This window comes from Gorilla gorilla, chromosome 2 (assembly GCF_029281585.2).
Source record: "Gorilla gorilla gorilla isolate KB3781 chromosome 2, NHGRI_mGorGor1-v2.1_pri, whole genome shotgun sequence".
Classification (NCBI taxonomy): domain Eukaryota; kingdom Metazoa; phylum Chordata; class Mammalia; order Primates; family Hominidae; genus Gorilla; species Gorilla gorilla.
Window position 1 is genome coordinate 57,564,122 of NC_086017.1, and position 27,348 is coordinate 57,591,469.

At 40.0% G+C, this 27,348-nt stretch overlaps 1 protein-coding gene across 1 annotated transcript in view; it reads right to left on the reverse strand.

Moving 5' to 3' along the window:
• SMARCC1 (SWI/SNF related BAF chromatin remodeling complex subunit C1) overlaps positions 1 to 27,348 on the reverse strand; it is a 197,583-nt gene that overhangs the window by 111,326 nt on the left and 58,909 nt on the right. Inside the window, exons 7-11 of the mRNA XM_031009168.3 lie at positions 24,351 to 24,420; positions 18,113 to 18,188; positions 14,298 to 14,423; positions 10,039 to 10,160; positions 4,917 to 5,041 (exon numbers count right to left, since the gene is read on the reverse strand). Coding sequence (XP_030865028.1) covers positions 4,917 to 5,041; positions 10,039 to 10,160; positions 14,298 to 14,423; positions 18,113 to 18,188; positions 24,351 to 24,420 — 519 coding nt within the window. The remainder of the gene's footprint in view (positions 1 to 4,916; positions 5,042 to 10,038; positions 10,161 to 14,297; positions 14,424 to 18,112; positions 18,189 to 24,350; positions 24,421 to 27,348) is intronic.

Sequence of the window (27,348 nt, forward strand, 5' to 3'; positions counted from 1 at the left end):
ACAAAACAAAACACAAACAAACAAATTTATACAACACTAGACTCAAAAACGGCACAACACATGTCCTTTTCAAGTAGTATAAGCAAAGGTTCACCAAAATAGACTATATGCTGTGTAATAAAACAAGTGTGAATAATTTTTTTTTTTTTTTTAAACAGAGCTTCACTCGTCGCCCAGGCTGGAGTGCAATGGTGCAATCTCAGCTCACTGCAACCTCTGCCTCCTGGGTTCAAGTGATTCTCCTGCCTCAGCCTCCTGAGTAGCTGGGATTACAGGCACCCACCACCACACCCGGCTAATTTTTTTTTGTATTTTTAGTAGAGACAGGGTTTCACCATGTTGTCCAGGCTGGTCTTGAACTCTTGACCTCAGGTGATCCACCCGCCTTGACCTCCCAAAGTGGTGGGATTACAGGCATGAGCCACCGCGCCCAGCCAAGTGTGAATAAATTTCAAAAGACTAGATTTTCAGTCAATGATTTTGGGTTTTTTTTAATCGGGGTCTCACTCCTTAGCCCAGGCTGCAGTGCAGTGATGCAATCATGGCTCACTGAAGCCTCAATGTCCTTGGTTTCCAGCAAATCCTCTCACTGAATAGCTAGGACTACAGGGAAAGGCCACCATGTCCAGCTCTGCCATAGATTTTAATTAGGAATTAACTACAAAATAAGCCAGACATGGTAGCTTGCAATTTGGGAGGCTGAGGAGGGTAGATTGCTTGAGCTCAGGAGTTTGAGACCAGCCTGGGCGGTATGGCAAGACCGTGTCTCTACAATGAATAAAAATTAAGCAAATGTGGTGGTGAGCACCTGTATCCCAGCTGAAACGAGAGGCTGAGGTGGGAGGATCACTTGAGTGAGCAGTAAGACGTGACTGCCAATGCACTCCAGCCTGGGCAAAAGAGCAAGAGATCCTGACTTTTTTTTTTTTTTTTTTTTTTTTAGATGGAGTCTGGCTCTGTCGCCCAGGCTGGAGTGCCCTGGCATGATCATGGCTCACTGCAACCTCCACCTCCCGGGTTCAAGCGATTCTTTTGCCTCAGCCTCCCGAGTAGCCTGGGACTACAGGTATGCGCCACCACGCCAGGCTAATTTTTGTATTTTTAGTAGAGATCTGGTTTCAACTTGTTGGCCAGGCTAGTCTTGAACTCCTGACCTCAAGTGATCCTCCCGCCTCAGCCTACCCAAATGCTGGGATTACAGGTGTGAGCCACTGCACCTGGCCTTGACCCTGACTCTTAAGGGGAAAAAAAAAAAAAATTCCAAACTCATTTTATGAGGCCAGCATAACCATGACAGCAAAACCTGATGAGAAAATGCTAAGAACAGAAAGTTAAAGATCAATATCTGGCCGGGCACAGTGGCTCACACCTGTAATCCCAGCACTTTGGGAGGCCAAGGCGGGCCGATCACGAGGTCAGGAGATCAAGACCATCCTGGCTAACATGGTGAAACCCCGTCACTACTAAAAATACAAAAAAATTAGCCAGGCGTGGTAGTGGGCACCTGTATTCCCAGCTACTCAGGAGGCTGAGGCAGGAGAACGGCATGAACCCGGGAGGTAGAGCGTGCAGTGAGTCAAGATCGCGCCACTGCACTCCAGCCTGGGCGACAGCGAGACTCCGCCTCAAAAACAAAAACAAACAAACAAAAAAAAGATCAATATCCTCCACAAATACAGACTAAAATAATCCTTTTAAAGTATATTAAACAATCAAATATAGCCAACACATTAAAAAAAAATACAATGTCATCAAATGAGGTAAATTCCAGGAATGCAAAGTTGATTCAACCACTACAAAAATCTTACAATTAAATAATATTAACTGATTAAAAGGAGAAATATCATTACATCAGCGGATACTAAAGAACGGTACCAAAATTTGGCATTCATTCATAAAAACTCAGAAAAATCCAGGAAGAAAGCTTCCTGAAATTGATGAAACATCTATTGTGTGATATCACAGACCATGGTAAAATATAAATGTGTTCTTTCGAAGACAGAGAAAAAAGCAAAAATGTCTGCTTTCTAAACCACTATTAAAAATTACAGTGGAAGTATAATATAATTGGAGGTTTGTGTAATAGAAAATCCTAAGAAATCTACAAAAAAGTGCCAGAATACATGATTTTTAAAAAAGCAATAGAATACACGGCCAAAAATTAAGGAATATTAATTCTCTTTCCACATACTAGGAAAAAATAAGTGGAAAAATTTACACTGTCAGTAACAAAAAAAAATGAGATATAAATTTAACAAAATGTGAAAGACCTCTAATAAACATACAAAACACAGAAGAGGAAAAATTACATTAAATGCTGGTGCTAAAACTTACATGGAAAAGCTAAGAGCTATAATAGCAAAAACAATATTGAAAAATGTGAACAAAAGTTGAAGGAGTTTACTCAATTTCAATACTTACTAAAAAAAAAAAAACTATAATAACTCAGGCCCTGTGGTATTAAGTACAATGAGATGGTTAGAATAGAATACTGAATCTAAATGTAGACATGTGTGATGATTTTCAACAAAGGCAGCAAAATAGTTCAATGTGAGAAGTAGTGTCTTTTCAGCAAATGGTATACAAACAACTAAATACCTATGTGGGGAATAAAATTAACTTCAACCCTTAATTCATAACATCCTCAAAAACAACTTTAAATTGGGTCACAGACCTAACTATAAAAGCAGAAGGCATAAGCTTTCTACAAGAAAACACAGAAAAACACATTTGCAACACTAATATAGGCAAAAAATTTCTTAGGACACAAGAAAAGTTAAGAGCGCCTGTCCTCCAAAAAAAAAGTGTTAAGAAAATGAAAATCCAAGCAACTGTGAATAGGGGCTTGAACTGGTTATACTTAAATTCAGAAAAATCAAATGCTAAATTTATAAATTCACTAGAAAACAGAAAACCAATAAAAAGGACAAGTACTAATTCTCCTGCTTATTTTTTTTTTATCCTTTAATCCCTCCATCTGGAGTTCAAGAACTGCTTGGGACATTTTCCTTGCATCTTTGTCACCTTCAGCGTTAGTGCTTTAGCCTTCAACCAGACAACACACCATCAGCTGAGTGCAAAATACAGACAGACCAACGCTGATGAGTCTAGCTTCTCCTAGTATTCTTAACTGCCCTGTATGTATATACATATGTATATACATATATACATCCAGTGCCCATCTTATACATACGTATATTGCCCTATATGTCTATACATATGTATATTGCTCTATATGTCTATACATAGGTATATACATATGTATATTGCCCTACATGTATATATCTATGTATATACATATATATATATATACCCAGTGCCCATCTTAATTATCAATTGCTCTGTGTTTAGTGCCAGATAAATCATACAGACTTATCAATTGCTCTGTTTAGTGCCATATAAACCATATAGTCTTCTCCTATTTTTAACTGTATACTTCCTGAGTTTTAGTAACTCATCTTACTTTTAGATCCAGATAGCTTCCTATATTTTACAAATTTCTCAATAATGAAAAATAATGTTCTGGTTTTCCTAGGCTTTTTTTTAATACTCTTTTCTGTCTGTCACTGTACAAGTTTAGGGCAGGAGAGATAGTTATATGCTTCATATACATCTTAATCTAAATCCTAGATTTTTTTCCTCTACTTTTTCATTATTTTTCATGCTCACAGAATAGTAAAATAAAAAAGAGATATAATTTACTATAATCCTTCATCTTAGGCTGTTTTGAAGAACTGTAATTCATCTTCTAATAACCAGAAAAGGTTCTAATTCCTCCTGTTATTTCATTTCAATAAAGTATATTAAAAAAAAAAAACCTACCAATAACTTTAATGACTTAGTTTCTAGTCCCCAAATTTTAAATCTCTACTTTCTAGATTTCAGTGAAATTCTATAAACTTGGATGATTAGTATGAGAGCTGTAATTCACCAACTGATATATATAGTCTCTTATTTACAAGCTGCTCCCACAAAGATGAGTGAAGAAGGCTAATAAATCATAAAATGCCTATCATAGGTCTTTACTTTTCGAAGTATGCTAGAGCTTATTTTTTGAAAATGTGATCACTGGCTCACTGAGGACACAAACATTTAATGGTCAATAAAAAATACCTTATCAATATTTAAAGAACATTTTGGGTTTTTTTTTTTGTTTTTTTGTTTTTGTTTTTGTTTTTGAGACTGAGTCTCACTCTGTCGCCCAGGCTGGAGTGCAGTGGTATGATCTCAGCTCACTGCAACCTCCGCCTCCTGCAACCTCCTTCAAATGAATTCTTCTGCCTCAGCCTCCGGAGTAGCTGGAATTACAGGCACGCACCACCATGCCTGGCTAATTTCTATATTTTTAGTAGAGATGGGGTTTCACCACATTGGCCAGGCTGGTCTTGAACTCCTGACCTCAAGTGATCTGTCTGCTTTGGTCTCCCCAAGTGCTGGGGTTACAGGTATAAGCCACCACCAGCCCACTTTGAATTTAATTACATTGAATAGAAGTTAGGCCAGAATTTACATAACTGGTAACTAAGGTTCATCACACTTAGAAGAAATTCATTACCGGAGAACTTCAAACTTGCATTCACATAAAGCATTCCCTAGAGATTTCAATAAGTTAAACTATATATAGGTACGTATTCTACTTTTTCATATGAATGTGATTCTGTTGCAATTTAAAAACCATTAATTTTAAAACATTACTAAATTAAAGATGTTTTTGGTCGCTGTAAGTTTTCTCGATAAACAAAGAGTAAAACTACTCAAATGATTAAAGAAAATTTTAAAAAGATATCCATAAAAGGGACAATCTATTCATACTTGAAGTCGAGAACTGTGGGCCCACAGCAAGCAATGAATCATCCCATGGTATTGCTGAGAATGACTAAATTAAATCTAACACTCTCATGCAGAAGAATACAAACCATTTTTGGGAAGTACTACTTCTTCTATATTGGGTACAGGTGTTGGGTCTTCCATATCCTTGGTTAGATCTTCTTGCTCATCTTCCTCTTTCTGACTTCTGCGCTTCCCATAAAGGCTAGCTTGGCTAAAACATACAAGTATATGAAATATAAACAAGACTGATTATAGCTACTGATAGCAAACAGTTTCTGAGGTTGTACACCTTCATTATTTGTAGAATATATGCTCAAGATAACTTTAAAAGACAAACAGTAGGTCGGTCGCGGTGGTTCATGCCTGTAATCCAAGCACTTTGGGAGGCCGAGGCAGGTGGATCACTAAGGTCAGGAGTTTGAGACCAGCCTGACCAACATGGCGAATCCCCGTCTCTACTGAAAATACAAAAATAAGCCGGGCATGGTGGCAGGCGCCTGTAATCCCATCTGCTCAGCAGGCTGAGGCAGGAGAATCGCTTGAACCCAGAAGGTGGAGGTTGGAGTGAGCTGAAATGGCGCCAGTGCACTCCTGCCTGGGTGACAGAGAGACTCCATCTAAAAGAATTTTTAAAAATAAAAAAGGCAAACATTAAAAAGAAAAAATTAGATAACTTCCCCCAAATTACATCTAACCAGCCAATAAAACAAAAATAAAAGTTAACAGGCATAAAAAATGGGCAAAAAATCCTACTAGACAATTGCGGGCAGTATCACAAAAGGGACCTAAATTAGTGTAATAAAAGAACAACTGCTAAGGAAATATGATATATTCTAAGATTATAAGCAATCACATATGTGATCGAAGATACGTACCATTGTGTTTTAATGGCCCTTTTATCATCCAAATATCAGGAACTACAAGTAGAATCCCTAAATATAGTACTAATTCTTTTGTATAAAATCTTCCACTGCTCTTGCACCAAAAATTCAATCAAATCATTATTAATTTTAAAACTAATAAATGTCAGGGGGCTCAAAAAAAAAAAAAAAAAAACCCAGTAATGATTCTTTACCTTTAGGGATTACAAGGGATATAGGACAGAAATCTTTACCTCACATAACATGATTCATACAGAGAGAAATACGATAGAAGTATTATATTTCAGTGCAGAGAAACGAATAAAAGTACCAAGAAAATACATCATAGAGAGATTGTAAGGACTGAAGGTCAGAGTTAAGCTGAACCTTGAGAATTGTTTAACAATTCACTAAGAGGTAAGGGCTGGGTGTGGTGGCTCATGCCTGTAATCCCAGAACATTGGAAGGGCAAGGCAGAAGAATTGCTCGAGGCCAGGAGTTCGAGACCAGCCTCGGAAACAGGGCGAGACCCCATCGCTACCAAAAAACAAAAAATTTAAATTTTAAGACAGGGTCTCACTCTGTTGTCCAAGCTGGAATGCAGTGGTGCAATCACAGGTCACTGCATCCTTGAACTCCTCAGCTCAAGTGATCCTCCTGCCTCAGGCTCCTGAGTAGCTGAGACTATAGGTGCACACCATCATGCCCAGACTATTTTTCTTTCTCTAATTTATTCTAGATACAGGGTTTCACTATGTTGCCTCAGGTGATCTCAAACTTAAGCCATCCTCCTACCTTGGCCTCCCAAAGTGCTGGGATTGCAGGCATGAGCCACTGGCTCCTGGCCCAAAAAGTTTTGTTTTCTTTTCTTTTGTTTTGGTGGGGGCGGGGGTAGGAGACAGTCTTGCTCTGTTGCCCAGGCTGGAGAGAAGTGGCACTATCTCAGCTCACTGCAATCTTTTCCTTCCCAGGTTCAAGCAATTCTCATGCCTCAGCCTCCCCAGTAGCTGGGATTACAAGGGCGCTCAATCACGCACCGGCTAATTTTTTTTTTGTATTTTTAGTAGAGACGGGGTTTCACCATGCTGCCCAGGCTGGTCTCTAACTCCTGAGCTCAGGCAGTCTGCCCACCTCAGCCTCCCAAAGTGCTAGGATTACAGGCATGGGCCATCACGCCCGGCCTCCAAAAAGTTTTTAATGCTAAGCCGGGCATGGTGGCATGCACCTGTAGTCCTAGCCACTGAGGAGGACGGCTTGACCTCAGGGTTTTAAGGTTACATGACTGCACCACTGCCCTCCAGCCTTTATTCTGCATCCTGAAGCACTGTCTTGTTTTAATTATTATTTTTATTCATTTATTCCTCAGCAGATGTTATTATACTAATTTAAACCCCTAATTTATCTGTTATCATTTTTTATTTTTTTCTGCCAAAGAGCAAGATCTTGTCTGGCAAAAATAATATAGAAAGACAATGTTTCAGGATGTAGAATAATGGCCAAAAGGTATAAGAAAAGAAAAACACACTTGCTTTGGGAAGTACTGGGTAGCAATCTAAACTGCACTGTGAAGTGAGAGTGGAAATGGAGGAAAAGCTATCTGAAACAGCATGCTGGGCCAGCCTGAGTTCTACAGTGCAGAGCGAATGCTCAAAGTTCCCTTTGAGGGATGACATATTGGCTTAGGTTGAATAGGATACATAAAGTAAAATTTTTTTCCAAATAAAAATCGCATGATGAGTTTTGTTTTTGTTTTTGAGATAGAGTCTTCCTCTGTCACCCAGGCTAGAGTGCAGTGGCGCGATCTCAGCTCACTGCAAGCTCCGCCTCCTGGGTTCATGCCATTCTACTGCCTCAGCCTCTTGAGTAGCTGGGACTACAGGCACCTGCCACCACACCCAGCTAATTTTTTTTTGTATTTTTAGTAGAGACAGGGTTTCACCGTGTTAGCCAGCATGGTCTCGATCTCCTGACCTCGTGATCCGCCCGTCTCGGCCTCCCAAAGTGCTGGGATTACAGGCGTGAGCCACCGCACCCGGCCTTTATTTATTTATTTTTTAAACAAAAGGAAGGAGAGTACGCTTGGAAGAGGGCCAAGCAGGCAACTTGAAAGACAAGTGCTGCATGATGATTTTTTAAAAGCCTATAAACCTAAAGGCAGCAGAGAGATAAAATACTTAAAGGGGAAGAAAACATACAGTGCAGATGAATGAAACAAAAGTTGGGAAAACAGATTTCAAAATATTTTCTAAGTATATTTTCAACATAACTCTAAGGAGAAATGTAAAATGAGAAAAGGCGTGGTCATTACAAGGCAAATGTATTCCATTAAAGTACATGCATACATATATTTTAGAGAACTCAATCTGGTATGCGTTATATTCAGAGTAGAGGGTACATGTCACCACTGTGAGCCTCATGCCTCCTAGAGATCACATCTTGGTTCAATAACCACTGGTGTCCTGGCACCCCATTTTATCTCATTATAGTTGACAGTGCGCTCCCTGCAAAGATCTCATGTAGCTCCAAAATCTCTGAACAGCAACAACAATATTCAGATTAGAAATGTAAGAAACAGGTCAGGTGTGGTGGCTCACGCAAATCATCCCAACACTTTGGGAGGCCGAGGTGGAAGAATTGCTTGAGACCAGGAGTTGGAGACCAGTGTGGGTAACAAGACAAGACACTATCTCTACAAAAAATACAAAAATTAGCTGGGTGTGGTATTGCGCACCTGTAGTCTCAGCTACTCCAGAGGCTGAGGTAGGAGAATCGCCTGAGCCCAGGAGATGGAGGCTGCAATGGGCCAAGATTGCACCACTGTGCTCCAGTCTGGGCAACAGAGCAAGACCCTGTCTCAAAAAAAAGATGAAATGTTAAATATATATAAAAAGAATGTAGGCCAGGCACGGTGGCTCATGACCCTGTCTCAAAAAAAAAAAAAGATGAAATGTTAAACATATATAAAAGGAATGTATGCCAGGCACAGTGGCTCACGCCTGTAATCCCAGCACTTTGGGAGGCCGAGGCAGGTGGATCACGAGGTCAGGAGATTGAGACCATCCTGACCAACGTGGTGAAACCCCGTCTCTACTAAAAATACAAAAAAAATTAGCTGGGCATGGTGGCACGAGCCTGTAGTCCCAGCCACTAGGGAGGCTGAGGCAGGACAATCGCTTGAACATGGGAGGCAGAGGTTGCAGTGAGCTGAGATTGTGCCACTGCACTCCAGCCTGGCAACAGAGCGAGACTCCGTCTCAGGAAAAAAAAAAAAAAAAAAAAAAAAAAGGAACTGTAAAAAATAGTTACCCCATAAACAGCTAACGAAAAATCTATTTTTATAATTTCAATTTTCATGTCATAATATGTGTGGGCTCAAAAACTAAGTTTTTAAAGGTTTTTTGATGAGTGTAACTTGCTTAATAATATATGAAACTAAGAGGTTTTTAAATGTCCCTAAAGACTTCTATTAGTAAGAGTGTTGTCATAACTACCCTTCAGGAAATAATACGATTCAAGGCATGTTCTGGGAACAGAAATGCCAACTAGGGTAGAGAGGAAAGTCTATATAAGGAAGCTGCAGGAGAGATGTCAATTGTATCTTTACACTTCAATCAACATCCAAAAAGTTGACTATCACATGAAAATAATCAATTTACAAACCGTAATTGTCTTGCTAAGTCTAAACAATAAAAATTATAATGAAAATATTTTAAGCTAGGCAAACCAGAAATTATGTATCTTAATATATACCAATTAATTATTAAGTACTATTTACCATTTATTAAGTGTGTATTTAAAGGCAGGCAATGTGCAAAGGCTTTAAAGTCTCATTTAACCCTCAAAACAATCTATTCAGTAGAAATCGTAATCCTCATTCAACCAAAGCTCACTAAGTACAAAAGTGTAGCCCTGAACCAGGCGTTGTACTGCCATGCTTTGCAGAACATCAAGCAGCCACATACTCATCTCTTCTATGAGCTTATTTGATCACAAATGGGACAAGTGGTAAAATCAGAAAAGGAGACACTAAACATGGTGAATATAATCTCTTCAACTTCTTACCAGTCATGCTTCTCAATACATACTTAGATACAAAAAAAAAAAAAATCCAAGTGATTCTCCAGCCTCAGCCTCCCAAGTAGCTGGGATGACAGGCGCGCACCACCGTGCCCAGCTAATTTTTATATTTTTAGTAGAGACGAGGTTTCACCATGTTGGCCAGGCTGGATTTGAACTCCTGACCTCAGCTGATCTGCCCACCTCAGCCTCCCAAAGTGCTGGGATTATAAGTGTAAGCCACCGCGTCCGGCCTGTTTTAATGCCCTTTGAATCATGTAATAGTTCTTACCCTTTCTTCCCACTCTTCTTCCGTGATTCTGTTGGTGTCGGAGGGGGAGGCGAAGGCGAATGTTTCCTCTTTCGAGCATTAGCTGATGCTTTTCTATCTCTTCTTTCTGGACTTCTGACTGGCTAGGAAGAAGTAAATGGAAATAAATATCAGGTATCTTTGCTCCTCAGTTTCTACAAATCCTTGGCAAAAGGTGAATCTCCACACACAAAGACAACAGCATATCCTTAGTTCAGAGCAAATAAAAAGAATATCATTAATCATCCAGGAACACCAGTAATCAAGAAACTTTCCCTGACCTTTCAGGTGATATATATCATCAATGGAAATATCGGCTATCAGTTATTCAAACTATGCTATAACAGACATGCTGAAACCCTGCACAACTAAAAACTGCTACTGTTCACATTCTGTTTTGAGGTGAGAAATGTATTTCAATAACTACTGGAAAAATGTGAAATACACTCTACTAAACTGACAAAATACAAAGACAGGCCAAACGATCCTGTGAAAATGTAGCATTATAGGAATTTTTCTTAATCTCTAAAATAAACAGAAGATAACTTTATGTCATAAGAAATGTTAAGCAAGATGGCAACATGATTTAAAAGTCAATGTCTAGGCCGGGTGCCAGGGCTCATGCCTGTAATCTCAGCACTTTGGGAAGCCGAGGCGGGAAGATCACTTGAGGCAAGGAGTTCAAGACCAACCTCTCCAACACAGGGAAAGCCCATCTCTACTAAAAATACAAAAAATTAGCTGGGTATGGTGGAGCATGCTTGTACTCCCAGCTACTCAGGAGGCTGAGACATGAGAACTGCTTGAACCCGGTAGGCAAAGGTTGCACTGAATCATGATCATGTCACTGCACTCCAGCCTAGGTGACAGAGTAAGACTCCGTCTCAAAGAAGGAAAAAAAAAAAAAGTCAACCTTTATAAGTAAAAACTATCCCGGCTTGCAGATGATACAATTTTATACATAAAAAAAGCTTCCAGACCTAATGAACAAGTTCAGGAAAGTTGCAAGACATTGAGATCAACAAACAAAAGTAAGCCTGCATACAGTAACTACCAATTTAATAAAATAGACTATCATAAAGAAAAAAACACCTAAATGATCAGTACTAGATTAGGTAAAAGCATCAGAGGCATAAGTAAATAATCTAAAATTAAAACATCAATTAGGCTGGTCATGGTGGCTCACACCTGTAATCCCAGCACTTTGGGAGGCCGAGGCAGGGGGAATGCTTGAGCCCAGAAGTTCAAGACCAGCCTGGGAAACATAGTAAGACCTTGTCTCTACAAAAACAAACAAAAAGAAGTTAGCTGGATGTAGGGGTGTGCGTCTGTGGCCCGAATTACTCAGAATACTGAGCCGGGAGGATAGCTTGTGCTCAGGTCAAGGTGACAATGTGCTATGATGGCAACACCGCACTTCAGCCTAGGCAATAGAATGAGATTCTGTCTCGTGCTAAAATGAAAAAATCCATGAATTAAACATTAATTTTCTCTGTTGCCATCCTATTCCTTACAACTGTATTTCCATTCAGAAGCTCCATAGCATCAAACTGAGAAGCTTAAACACCTTATGAGTATGTAATAGCAGCAGTTTGAAAAAAATCTAAAGGATATACACCTTTGAATGATACAGTAAATCTGAAGTTGAATTTTTTTCTTTTTTTTCTTTTTTTTTTGAGACAGGGTCTCACTCTGACACCCAGGCTGGAGTGCAGTGGCGCGATCTCAGCTCACTGCAACCTCCACTACCTGAGTTCGAGTGATTACGGATCACTGCAGCCTTAACCTCCTGGGCTGAATTGATCCCCCTCACCTCAGCTTCCCATGCAGCTGGGACTACAGTTGCGCACCACCATGCCCAGCTAATTTTTGTATTTCTTGCAGAGACAGCGTATTGCCATGTTGCCCAGGCTAGTCTCGGACTCCTGGGCTCAAGCACTCCACCTACCCTGGCCTCCCAAAGTACTGGAATTACAGGCTTGAGCCACCATGCCCAACCCTTAATTTTTTTAAAAAAATCCATTTCTATATAACCTCCTAAAAATAAATGAATAAACAAACAAACTAAATCTGAACAGAAATGTGTATGAACTGGCCAGTTAAATAATGTAATGTAGAAATTGGAATATTCCTAATGACAAAAAAGCCTTGGATTAAAATATATTCAGGGAAAGCAAATATGTAAGTATATCTTCTGGAAAGGTTAAAATAAGAGAATATGAAGAGTCCTCAGCACCATAAGACAGTGGTGGAAAAAAAAATTTTGAATAGTCCAATTCCAAAACAAACAACAACCAACTGCAAGTAAAAAGGTATGACAAAGACTCAACTGTAAAACATTTTTCTTTTCTTTTTTTTCTCTAAATTTTTTATCAGTTGAAGAGACGAGGTCTTGCTACATTGCCCAGGCTGGTCTCAAATTTCTGGGCTCAAACTATCCTCCCACCTTGGCCTCCGAAAGTGCTGGGATTACAGGTGTGAGCCACTGGGCCCAGTCATTTAATATTTTTGTTTCCTAATATTTTTCCTAAAAATTGGCAAGGCATGGTGGCTCATACCTGTAATCCCAGCATTTTGGGAAGCCAAGGCGGGTGGATCAACTGAGGTCAGAAGTTCAAGATCAGCCTGGCCAACATAGTGAAACCCCATCTCTACTGAAAATAAAAAAATTAGCCAGGTGTGGTGGCACGTGCCTGTAATCCCAGGTACTTGGGAAGCTGAGGCAGGAGAATTACTTGAACCCAGGAGGCAGACATTGCATTCAGCCAAAATCATTCCACTGCACTCCAGCCTGTGCAATAGAACGAGACCCCTTGTCAAGGGGGAAAAAAATTAATGTGAAAAACAGTAAGGTTTTCATAGTAAAGTCACAGCACTGAAATAGGTATGAAAGTACTGTACTCTGCATGTCAGTGGTTCAAAGAATATCCATCTCTAAGATTTTTCAATAAAGTAAAACAGGCCAGGCGCGGTGGCTCATGCCTGTAATCCCAGCACTTTGGGAGGTCGAGGCAGTCAGATCACCTGAGGTTAAGAGTTCAAGACCAGCCTGGCCAACATGGTGAAATCCCATTTCTACTAAAAATACAAAAATTAGCCAGATGTGGTGGCACGTGCCTGTAGTCCCAACTACTTGGGAGGCTGAGGCAGGAGGATAGCTTGAACCCAGCAGGTGGAGGTTGCAGTGAGCCGAGATCGCGCCACTGCACTCCAGCCTGGGCAACAGAGTGAGAATCTGTCTCAAAAAATAAATAAATAAATAAAAAATAAAAGTAAAACAACACCCCAGGAAAAGGAACCAGAAGTCTCTAAAAGCTATCACAAACCCAATACTAACACACCTTCTTCTCAGTGTCAAGTCGTCTTCTAGTGACACCTACCACACAAGTTGTGCCTTCCACAAGTTGTGCCTTACAAGGAATCATGGGTAAATATCTAAGCAATTGAACCTCTTAAAAGATTAAATGATATAAAATGTCAAGTCCTCCACCCTCAGAAAAGTGGACTGAACTATAACTGTTAAGATGTTTAAGGCCTATACTTTACACTAACTACCATCTGTGGATTAACAGTTATTTAAGAATATTAAACAGGTTGGGTGTGGCGGCTCATGCCTGTAATCCCAGCACTTTGAGAGGCCAAGGCAGGCTGATCACCTGAGGTCAGGAGTTCGAGACCAACCTGGCCAACATGGAGAAACCCTGTCTCTACTAAAAATGCAAAAATTAGCCAGGTATGGTGGCAAGCGCCTATAATCCCAGCTACTCGGGAGGCTTGAGGCAGGAGAATCGCTTCAACCCAAGAGGCAGAGGTTGCAGTGAGCCGAGATTGTGCCACTGTACTCCAGCCTGGGCTACAGAGCAAGACTCTGTCTCAAAAAATATATATACATACTAAACAAAATGAGTTTTGCATAGGAAAACCAACAGCTACATTAAATTCTGCTGTGATATTACACTTCAGATCTAGTGGGCAAAATCAGCTATACCACTACCCTTCTGCATGGGCCACTTTAAATCTTAAAAAACTTTTAAGATTTTCATACCACTTTTTGGGAGGTTATTGCTTCTGAGATGGCTGTTACAGCCACTTTGGAATTTTCACCTGAGGGCACATCAGCCATCAGGTAGATGTGAAAGTTCCTAAAGTGGTTTGTATATGACAGCTTACTGATGAAGACTTAATAACATTTAGGCCAAGAAGACAGACTTAATGATGAGAAACCGTGCCAAAGAAAATACCTCTTCATTCTTGGTTGAAATCCGCTGACGAAAACTCACAGGCTTCCTATTTTCATCCACCTCATAATCCTCCTCATTCATCCATTCATTGAAAATATCAGTGTCCAAAATCCATTTCACATGAACCTAAAACCATATCAAAGCATCAATATCTACATAAATAACAAAATCACTCAAGGTTTTACAGTATTGAGAAGGAAACAAGCTGATTTATTTTCAAAGCCTCAAATGCATAAAACACTAATAATGTAATACTACTAATGATATGAGTTGTAATTTAATCATCTCAATTTTTATTCCATATTAAAGAGAACAAGAAAGCATCAATAATTTATACTAGACCCAGATTTTAATATTCCATATTAAAGAGAACAAGAAAGCATCAATAATTTATACTAGACCCAGATTTTGATAGCAAGGTCCCTCAAATTTGTTTTGCTTAATCATTTCATCCTTATGTTCATGAAAATCACTGATAAAAACATTCAACAGCACAGAGCCAAAATCAGTCATTGCTTTAGGCACGAAGGATGTCTTTGGGTTTATCAACAACACTTAAGTGTTGATGACACAGCACATTCGCAGAGGCCGATCACCTGCCCCATCATGTACACATGGTGCTCTATAGAGATCTTTCAGGGATAGCCAAGGCTGAGGTAGGAATGGAAAAGTGACAGTCAGATGGTGGGTTCTTCCTAGTCCTTTATATGGCCACCTCCCTTGTTTAATTTCATGCTTCTGAGTAAGAATAAAATGAAAGGTTGTGTGGACGTTGTACAAATGTAGATGTATATATACATATAGATAGATACTTAAACCACAGGCATAACCCATATAACATTCCATATTATCCAACAGTATTTCTCAATGGGGGCACAACTGGAATTTGACACTAGAAAATTCTTCCTTGTACAGAAAAACTCAAGTCATGGTGGAGGTTTGAGTTGGAGTAGTGTTGGTTGAAATGAACATGTTCAGTCAAGAACAGATTACAATTATGAAGCCTTTCTAGAACACTGTAAAAACAAGATACACTGTGGCAATGACTAGAAAACAATATGAACTTCCTAGTAATTTGTCAATCTAAACTCCCTGTTTTCAAAGAGCTACTAAACTGGTTATTTGGGATATGCCTTTCAAGTACCTTGAGTTAAGAATGATACCCATCTGACTACACGCCTCCTCTCCCTTGAAAACTATAGTTACACAGTAATATACACAAACACCAAATTAACAGCCTGTCCAAGACAAATAAAGCCTCCAATAATGTAACCTGAAAAGACTCCTAAATGGACAAATTATGGGAAGAGTGTATAAACAGAGCAGTATAAATAGAGCAGTATAAATAGAGTGTATAGGCCGGGCGTGGTGGCTCATGCCTGTAATCCCAGCACTTTGGGAGGCTGAGGCGGGCAGATCACCCGAGGTCAGGAGTTCAAGACCAGCCTGACCAACAAGGAGAAACCCCGTTTCTACTAAAAATACAAAAATTAGTTAGGGTGGTGGCGCATGCCTGTAATCCCAGCTACTCGGGAGGCTGAGGCAGGAGAATCACTTGAACCCAGGAGGCGGAGGTTGCGGTGAGCCAAGATCACGCCATTGCACTCCAGCCTGGGCAACAAGAATGAAGTTCCGTTTCAAAATAAATAAATAATTAAATAAATAAATAAATAGAGTATATAAATAGAGGCTTAAGCTAGTTAGAAAAAAAAATAGGACTGTGCTAAATAAAAGGGTTAATTAACTGATAGTTTAGAAAATAAATGTCAAAATAGTGTTTTCCAAAGTGTGAGAAACATGTGTATACATTGCTTCCTTTTTTTTTTTTAAAAGAGCTGAATTTTCACACTGATAATCCTTTAACTACTGAGAAATCCTTGAAAGAAATCTCCTGAGAAAGAATGTTAGAAGAGTATGTGACAGCTAACAACTGTTTGTGTCAGGCACTATGCTGAACATCTTACGCGTATAATCTCATTTAACTCTCCTAAGCACAGTGAAATAATGCAGGTATTATACTCTCTGGCTTTCCAAATCAGAAAACTGGGGCAAACAGTTTTAGTAAGCTGACTATTTACACTCCTAATGAGAGGCAAAGCTTGGATTTGCACTAAGTTCTCCCTGAGCTCTCAAGTCCTATGCTTTATTATCTCTCTCATAAAAAATACCTTCATGTCAAAATAATACAAAAGTCCATGTGTCCTTGGGTAAAACTACTTAACTTCTGGAGCCTAGTTTCCTTCCTAATAATGTGATACCATAGTTAAGTAATCATTCCCAGTTCTGATACTATAATCTACAGGGAAATAGATGTCTAAAAATCCTTCAGTAGTACTTCACAACACTACATGGCTCATGAGTCATATGGCTTACTCCTTTACTATTAGATGATAGTATAATTTCAACATTTAATTTCCAAAAATAGTTAAAAACAGAAAAATCTGGGCCAGGTGCGGTGGCTCACGCTTGTAATCCCAACACTTTGGGAGGTCCAGGCGGGCAGATCACAAGGTCAGGAGATTGAGACCATCCTGGCTAACACAGTGAAACCCCATCTCTACTAAAAAAAAAAAGAAAAGAAAAATTAGCCGGGCGTGGTGGCGGGCGCCTGTAATCCCAGTTACTCAGAAGGCTGAGGTAGAATGGCGTGAACCCGGGAGGTGGAGCTTGTCGTGAGCCAAAATCGCGCCACTGCACTCCAGCCTGGGCGACAGAGCCAGACTCCGTCTCAAAATAAATAAATAAATTAATTAATTAATAAAAGATAAATCTGGAAGAAGGGTACCAAGTAGTGCTTTGTTTTGTACTACTCTTGCAACTTGTAAAATTAATTTTTTTGTTTTGAGACAGGGTCTTAACTTGTTACAAAGGCTGGAGTGAAGTGGTTGCAGTCATGGCTCACTGCAGCATCAACCTCCTCAGCTCAAGCAATCCTCCTGCCTCAGCCTTCCAAGTATGTAGCTAGGACTATAGGGCACTTGACATTATGCTCAGATAATTTTTTTTTTTGGTAGCTCAGGCTGGTCAAGCAATCCTCCTGCCTTAGCCTCCCAAAGTGTTGTTATTACAGGTGTGAGCCACCATGCCCCATAAACTTTATTTCCACATCAAAAGTTGATTAAAAGTCAATGTATGGACTCTTATTACATTATGGTAGAAATGATTAATAAAGTAAGTCTGTATAATTCTAAAAGTCACACAGGCATTGCTTCCAAGCTTCCCAAATGACATCATCAGTGATGTTCAACTCTACTCCTCACACTCCTCTCTCACAAACCACAATCTGACCTGCCTTTGGATTCTCCTCAAACATCAAGCACTGCAGACATTTCATCTAAGACCTAGATAATAAAGTCTTCATGGCCGTACGTATCTTGTAAATGGATGACAGGAAAGGGAAACCAACATTCTGTATCTCCTTAGAGAGACTGCTGTAGAAAACAGCTGAGAAGAGCTATTAGATTATTGTAAGAATTTTTTTGGCCAGGCACGATGGCTTACACCTGTAATCCCAGCACTTTGGGAGGCTGAGGCAGGCCAATCACCCGAGGTCGGGAGGCTGAGGCCAGCCTGACCAACCCAGTAAAACTCCGTCTCTACTAAAAATACAAAAATTAGCCTAACGTGGTGGCGTGTGCCTATAGTCCCAGCTACCTGGGAGGCTAATGCAAATGAATCACTTGAACCCAGGAGGCGGAGGTCGCAGTAAGCCAAGATCGCACCACTCCACTCTAGCCTGGGCGACAGAGTGAGACGCCATCTCAAAAAAAATTTAAAAAAGATTATTATAAGATTTTTTTTGTTAAATCATTTACCTTCCATGGTTTTTCTGGAATTGGTGGATCTTCAATTTCAGCATCAACATCATTACTATGGACCCAAGTATCATAGCTATAAAGGAATCAAAATGAGAAAAACAAATTAGAGTCAAAGGTAATTCATTAGAGAGACTTTTACAAATAATAAGAACATGTTTTAGAAATACTACTAAAATCCCAGCCTGGTCAACATGGTGAAACCGCGTCTCTACCAAAAAATACAAAAATTAGCCGGGCATGGTGGGATGTGATTGTAGTCCCCATTACCCAGGAAGCTGAGGTGGAAGAATCGTTTGAACCCAGGAGGCAGAGGTTGCAGTGAACTGAGATCACGCCACTGCACTTCAGTCTAGGCAACAGAGTGATACCCTATCTCGAAACAAAACAAAACAAAACAAAAAACTAAAAGAAATACTACTAAAATCTATTAATAGAAACTTATCAGACACTTTTGTCCTTACTATTCTGCCAAGAAAGCTCCTCTGTAGAGGTCACCAGTAACGTATATATTGCTAAACCTGAAGTTCAAGACTAAGATCAAAAAATTTTAAACAGCTGCTTCCTCTTTCCTCAAAGCATTTCCCTCACTTGGCCACCAAGAAAGTACTATCACCTGATAGTCCTTATATTCACCAGCCTCTCTTCAGTTTCCATGTCAGTTTCTGGTCTTAGTCCCAAATGTCTTCAACCTCCAAAAGTTCCTGGGTTCAGTTTTTGGAAAAATCCTTCTCCCTTGCTAATTTCATTTATTCCTATAACTCCAAATATACGCTGATGACTTCAAATTTTATATCAGCACTCTCCCATGTATTCTGAACTCATAAATCCAACAGCCAACTCCACATCTCCTTGTGTAGAACGTCTAACAAGCATTCCAAACCTAACACTCAAAGCTCAACTTGCAATGCTACCCTGGCCCCAGCGATGTACTCTAGCCAATCATTTCCATTTCAGTAATGACAACTTTATCCTTCCTGCTGTTCAGGCCAAAATCCTTGGAAACAGCCTTGATTCCATTCTCAAGCACATCCTGTAATCAAACCAACTGCAAATGTGACCAGCTCTAACTTCAAAAGTATGTCTAGAATCTATCTAATTCTTACCCCTCCACTCTGCTCACTGGTTTTCCTGCTTCTGCCATTGGTCTCTTGGTCTCTCAAGAGTTAATTTTTCACATAGCAACCATTGTGATCTTTTTGAAAACTAAGTCAGTCCACATCACTCCACTGATTCAACACTTCCAACAGCCCTCACCCTATCAGAGTGGAAGTAAAAAACCTAACGATGGCTTGCCATGGCTTCAAGATCTAATTATCTGACAGAGACTCTGACCCCATTTCCTGCTCTTCTGTCCTTACTCATGTTATATTTGAGCCTCACAGGCTTTGATAACATTATTCCAACATGCCCTACTAAGCCTGCATACACTCTACACAGATTGCTCCCTCACTGTCCAGATATCCATATAGCTTACTCTCTTATTTCTTCACATCTCTTTGCTCAAGGAGCCTCTTTATCAACAAGAACTCACTGACATAAATCAGACAACCTACTCCAACAAAATCATAAAATAGGCACAAAATTTTTACCAAAATAAAACACTGTGAATATCACTATACTGACCAGTAAACTATGAAACCAAATGACATCTAGTATGATGACAAGTATTGGCTTCCTTTTAGTCACCATTCAGAGGTCAGTTCAAAAGAATATGGAACCTGGCCAGGCACAGTGACTCACGCCTGTAATTCCAGCACTTTGGGAGGCCAAGGCAGTGGACCACCTGAAGTATAAGGAGTTCAAGGCCAGCCTGGCCAACACGGTGAAATCCCGTTTCTATTAAAAAATACAAAAATTAGCGGGGCGTTGTAGTGTGCACCTGTAATCTCAGCTACTTGGGAGGCTGAGGCAGGAGAATCGCATGAACCTGGGAGGTGGAGTTTGCAGTGAGCTTAGATCGCACCACTGCACTCCAGCCTGGGTGAGAGTGAGGCTCCATCTCAAAAACCAAACAAACAAACAAAAAAAACCCAACCTTATACTCTTCCAGTCTTGATTAGAAATTGAAATGTGGGGAGAAGTGAGGGCACAGGCCATAGTTAATTTTTAAAAAGTGAATTAACAAGACCCCTTAAGACAAAACCTGAGCCAGCTGCCACATCTTATTCGATACATAAGGAAAAAGTGAGCAAACAGGCTATGGTCTTAAAATGTGTTATTTTGGAACTTATACCAACTCTATACTTATGTAGCTTGTCATCATAAATTTAAGTTTCCATTGAAGGGTTTCAAAGGGCAAACCTTTTCCTATATAGTTGATGAAATATTAAAAGGTGTTTTTGGATGCAAGGACTACTGACTCGAAGCCTTTAGACTGGGAGTGCTTTACAGAAAGAACTTATTCAAATGATGTTTTAAAAATAAGCTGGGCCTAGTGACATGTACTTGTAGTCCCAGTTAGTAAGGAGGCAGAAGAATCACATGAGCCCAGGAATTTGAGGCCAGTCTGGGCAACATATTTTTTAAAAGTAAAAAACTAATCCTTAGGGGAGGGGAAGTTATTCACTTAAATTTGTCAATTATGGTTCACATGAGACTGATTACAAAGCTGACTTGATTTAGTTGTAATTAACTCGAACTACATAAAAAGATTGTATATACTCTTAAAATGTTGAATGAATCTAAAGACAAACTTCCTTCTTTTAAAAATATAATTACAAGTAAAATAAACTTAAATAGACTAACAAAAACAATGCAAAACCTGATGTTTTATGTTTACTGATAAAGAATACACATATATGCAATAGTCTTGTTCCTCCCCAATCAAAATGGAATCTGACTAACCTTAGATCCGGCTACCAATTTAAGGGAAATACAGAGAACAGAGTAATCTGTTCAAATAAACCATAGTGCTGCCATCGAAAAACTCCATACTGTGGTAAACGAAACATGACAAACCAACTGGTTTCTTAAAACCAGTAAGGTTTTAAGAAAGGGGAGGTCATAAAGACAGAGGAAGAACCTATAAAACTATAAATCAGAAAAGTACTTAAATATACCAACTAATCCCAACAGGTAGATTTTATCTAAATTCTAATTCAAACAACTATCAATCAATCAAGTGTGTCATTTAACTGACAACATTGACTGGATTTTTATTTTTATTTTTTTGAGACAGGGTCTCACTCTGTTGCCCAGGCTGGAGTGCAGTGGCACGGTCTCAGGTCACTAGCAGCCTCAACCTCTGGGGCTCAAGTAATCCTCCTGCCTCAGCCCCATCCCAAGTATCTGGGACTACAGGCACGTGTCATCATGACTGGCTAATTTTTGTATTTTTTGTAGAGACAAGGTTTCACCACGTTGCCCAAGGTGGTCTAGAACTCCTGGCCTCAAGTGATCCACCCACCTCAGCCTCCCAAAGTGCTGGGATTACAGGCATGAGCCATCATGCCCAGCCATGATATTTTATATTAAGGAACTGTTTGGGTTTTTTTAAGATGACAATGGTATTATTACTTTGAACAGTTTGAGGCCAGGAGGTTGAAACCAGCCTGAACAACATACAGAGCATCCCCCCTGCCCCCGCCAACAAAAAATTAAAAAATAAGGCACCTATGGGTGGCACGTGCCTGTAGTGCCAGCCCCCAGGGAGGCTGAGGTTGGAGGATCACTTGAGCTGTCTTCATGCCACTGCACTGCAGCCTGGGTAACAGAGCAAGACCTTGTCTCAAAAAAAAAAAAAAAAGGCCAGGCACGGTGGCTCACACCTATAATCCCAGCACTTTGGGAGGCCAAGGTGGGTGGATCACCTGAGGTCAGGAGTTTGAAACCAGCCTGGCCAACATGGCAAAATCTCATCTCTACTAAAAATACAAAAATTAGCCAGGTGTGGTGGCATGCGCCTATAATCCCAGCTACTCAGGAGGCTAAGGCATGAGAATCACTAGAACCAGGGAGGTGGAGCTGAGGTTGCGCCACTGCACTCCAGCCTGGGAGATAGAGTAAGACTCCATCTGAAAAAAATTAAAAAGAGAGAATGTATTTCTTTTTAAATACATACTAAAACACTTATGATTCAAATGGTGTTTGGGATTTGCTATAAATAATATAAGAAGACGAGAAGTAGATAGAGGTTAAAAAAAAATGGGGGTAGGGGCAAGGGATAAAAGACTACAAATAAGGTGCAGTGTATACTGCTCAGGTGATGGGTGTACCAAATCACCATTAAAGAATTTACTCATGTAACCACATATCACCTGTACCCCAATAACTTATGAAAAAATAAAATAAAAAAAATAAAAAAAGTAGGTGAAAGAAGACTGACTAGACCTGTAGAAACCACAATGAAAATCTCCACTTTACATGACAAGAATGAAATAAATACTAAAACTGCTCTACTATAGGTTTAGAAAAATATAGTACAAACAATGTTATCCCTATTCCATGTGCACTATGCAGGCATTAATATTAATTATTTAATAAATTAAAAAAAAATTTTTTTTTTGAGATGGAGTCTCTGTCACCCAGGCTGGATTGCAGTGGCGCAATCTCGGCTCACGGCAAGTTCCGCCCCTGGGGTTCATGCCATTCTCCTGCCTCAGCCTCCCAAGTAGCTGGGACTACAGGCGCCCACCACCATGCCCAATTTTTTTGTATTTTTAGTAGAGACGGGGGTTTCACCGTGTTAGCCAGGATGGTCTCAGTCTCCTGACCTCGTGATCCGCCCGCCTTGGCCTCCCAAAGTACTGGGATTACAGGCGTGAGCCACCACGCCCGGCCCCACTATTTTCACTAATATCTAGCTCTTGTTTATAATACTCGTTATTCATACTGTAGATACTGAAACTAGTATGGGTTATAACATGTAAAGCCACAATAGTACTAGGCAAATAAATTTCTGATGAGAAGAAAAACTCAATTTTCAACATAAATTAATTTCATCCTTAGTGGTTTCGCATGAGTAGTTTTTGAAAAAAGCAAACTGATCAGGCTGGACGCGGTAGCTCACACCTGTAATCCCAGCACTTTTTGAAGCCAAGGCGGGTGGATCACCTGAGGTCAGGAGTGCAAGACCAGCCTGACCAGCATGGTGAAACCCTGTCTCTACTAAAAATACAAAAATTAGCCAGGCATGGTTGGGGGGCATCTGTAATCCCAGCTACTAGGAAGGATGGAGGCAGGAGAATCACTTGAACCCGGGAGGTGGAGGTTGCAGTGAGTCGAGACTGTGCCACTGTAATCCAGCCTGGGCGACAAAGCGGGACTCTGTCTCCAAAAAATCTGATCAGTAATAAACACTAGAAAAAAAATTATTTATTTTTTGAAGACAGAGTGAGACTCTGTCACCAAGGATGGAGTGTATTGGCATGATCTCGGCTCACTGCAACCTCCGCTTCCCAGGTTCAAGTGATTCTCATGCCTCAGACACCTGAGTAGCTGGGATTACAGGCGTGCGCCACCATGTCTGGTTAACTTTTTATAGTTTTAGTAGAGATGGAGTTTCACCATGTTGGCCAGGCTGGTCTTGAACTCCTGACCTCATGTGATCCACCCACCTCGGCCTCTCCAAGTGCTGCGATTACAGGCATGAGCCACTGTGCCCGGCAAAATTCATTTCTTAAAAGAAACAAATATAAATTAGCAACCTAATACCACACAGACTTTTTTGGCAACTACATAAAAGATATGAGGTTTTGTTTTTGGTTTTTTTTGAGACAGAGTCTCACTCCGTCGCCCAGGCTGGAGGGCAACGGCGCAATCTCGGCTCACTGCAACCTCCACCTCCCGGGTTCAAGGGATTCTCCTGCCTTAGCTTCCCGAGTAGCTGGAATTACAGGCACCTGCCACCACGTCTGGCTAATTTTTTTTATTTTTAGTAGAGATGGGGTTTCACTATGTTGACCAGGCTGGTCTTGAGCTCCTGACCTCATGATCCACTGCCTCAGCCTCCCAAAGTGCTGGGATTACAGGAATGAGCCACTGTACCCAGCCTTGATATCAGTTTTTTTTAAAGCTAAATAAAGCCATTTATGGCTTATTCATTCACCATTTAATGGTGACCTCATTAAATTTTGTACCTTAAATAAGAAAACAGTCAATAAAAGACTCCATAAGTGAGAAAAATGACTAAACACAAAGCAACAAATTGTCACTATTCAGAAAATAAAACTATAAATAAATGTGCCTTCCTTTCACAGAAATCTTTATACCAGGTCTCACAGCATATGAACATTACCTGTCTGGGTAAAAGCCCCAATGCACTAACACTTGCTTCTCTTTTCTCATCACCGGTCTCAACCATTCTTCTGGAAGAGAAAAAGAAACAACTTTACTCAAACTGACAAAATAATAAAGAAACTATGATTTTTAGCCTTTTTACTAAGATGTTTTAGTTTGCTAATGAACATTTTTCGAACATGCTGTTGCTGGTTTGGAAAGAAAAAGTTTTCAAATTGAGTACTATCTACCAGATTAAAGGGAAATTTCTCAGTCTTTCTGACTTTCCAAACTGTAGGTCTACTATCCATCACTCTTGACAAAACCAATTATCCACTGTGGTAAAATACTCCCATCCCATTCACCCACCAGCCTCCCCTCTCTCTTCTACCCAAATAATAATCACCATATTATTTAATGTTTCACTTCCCATGGTGAACCTCTCATCCCTCTTTCTGTGAGGCTTAGCAATTATTACACATCTTTCAAGATGTAAACCGTACTTCATCTCATTGATGAAAGTTTTACTAACTACTCTGCTTCCTCTAGATTCCCTTTTTCTGATGTCCTATAAGCTGTAAAGTGCTACATCAAAGCTTTTACCAAAAATACTATTTTTACTATTCTTTCACTGCCTCATACCTGTTAGCCCTCCCAACAAGAGTGTAAGCAATGTGATTACATATTGTAGACTTTTTTTCAAAAATTTTTTCCAAAGATAAGTGCAAATTATATAATAAAGTGATTCTTAGTATTATAATCACAGTTAAATTACCTCCACATTTCAGCACTGGTAATCATGTGCTTCTTTGGTAGTCTGAATTTAGCTTAGAAAATGTATGCCTAATAGTAAGAGAGAAGTTCTGAAGTAAGCCCCCTTAAAGCCCACAGCAAACAAACAAACAAACAAACAAACAGATCTAAGTAAATCAACCAAGTAAAAATTACTTTCCAGTGCAGATTTTAACAAGATATAGCCTCATTTTCACTGAATAAAGCCATGAAGCCCTCATACCTGTGCTGTTTTTGAAGTATACAATGACTCACCTAACTATCTTAAAAGAAAGTGAAAGGGGGCCAGGTGTGGTGGTTCACGCCTGTAATCCCAGCACTTTTGGAGGCAGGGGCAGGAAGATCACTTGAGCCCAGGAGTTCAAGACCACCCTGGGCAACAAAGTGAGATTCAGTCTCTTAAAAAATTTTAAAAATAAAAGTAAATAGCTAGGCATGGTGGTGTGCATCTATACTCCCAGCTACTCAGGAGGCTAGGGCAGGAAGATCACGAGCATTATAGTTTGAGGCTGCAATGGGCTATTAATAAGTACACTCTTGCACTTCAGGCTGGGCAAAAATGAGTCTCCATCTCAAAACAAAAGGTGAAAATGACAGAATCAGGCCCTGTTCCCTAACATGGTAACTCAACATGGCAGAGGAAAAAAGAAAAGGGGCCAGAGGATCTTTCTAAATCCCGACTACCTAAACTAACCTGTCCTGTCCTGTTAAGTGTGTCTTGGTGGTGTTCTAACTAGTAAAAGCTGCCTTTCAGAATACTGAGTCCATTATCAAAGACTATGTACCTTTATGAAAAAGAAGAAAAGGTATCTTTCCTAACCACAGCTGACTTTGATACAAATTTTGATTTTTTTTTTTTTTTTTTTTTTTTTTTTTGAGACAGAATTTCACTCTTGTTGCCCAGGTTGGAATGCAATGGTGCGATCTCGGCTCACCACAACCTCTGCCTCCCGGGTTCAAGTGATTTTCCTGCCTCAGCCTCCCAAGTAGCTGGGATTACAGGCATGCGCCACCATGCCTAATTTTTTGTATTTTTAGTAGAGACGGGGTTTCTCCATTTTGATCAGGCTCATCTCAAACTCCTGACCTCAGGTGATCTACCACCTCGGCCTCCCAAAGTGCTGGGATTACAGGCATGAGCCACTGTGCCTGGCCAAAAAAATTTTTGATTTTTATCAAGACAATTTTTTTAATTATTTGAAATATTTCCCAATAGCAGAAACAACAAAAGGTGTGAGATATAAGCTCGCTCTCTTCCCAGGTATTATAAATTTATACCCAAGAATGAATTTATAGAAGTATGGCTGAATGACAAAAGAGTAAGGCCAATGCCATTGAAAGATGAATTACTTATATATCCCAAAAGAAGGAAAATAACATACCATGCAGAGCCACTGCAGAGGCATCACAATAGTCAAGAGGTAGAAGACAGGAACAAGGGGAAGCCTAAGCCAAAGCCTGCATTGGGGTTTCCACAGAAAAGGTAACACAGGGCAGAGTAACAGTTTAAGGTGGGGATGACTGAATAATTGCAAGAAACACTGGGGTACAGAGGTTGTCTCTAATTGCCTGGTACCTCGCCCTGGAATGATTTAGAAAAGGGGAAATACTGGTTTGGTGTGTGAGAGTTAGATAAGGAGATGGTTACAGCTACATACTCAGATTGCTTGGTTTACATATGAAAGATGTGCTCCTAGGGAAGTTATCTTCAGAAATTAGCTAGCCCTCAAAAGGGCAATCTCTCCCCAGGTCATCAAATGCCAGAGCAACAAGAACATAGCAAATAAAAATACACAGTTAATATAATAACTAGTATAATATAAAATACAGTTAATAATTAGCATATCATACAGTTAATATAATAATTAATTGAAATTAGCTTAGATAGAAGAACAGAATTGGGTTTTTTTGTTGGGTTTTTTTTTTTTTTTTTTTTGAGACAGAGTCTCACTCTGTTGCCCAGGCTGGAGTGCAGTGGCACGATCTCAGCTCACTGCAACCAGCCAGGGTGATGGAATGAAATTCTGTCTTAAAAAAAAAAAAAAAATTTAAAAGGCCTACAACTGAACAACAACAAACAATTTAAAAAGGAGGCCAGGCGTGGTGGCTCACACCTGTAACCCCAGCACTTTGGGAGGTCGAGGCGGCAGATCACCTGAGGTCAGTAGTTTGAGACCAGCCTGGCCAACATGATGAAACCTTGTCTCTACTAAAACTACAAAAAT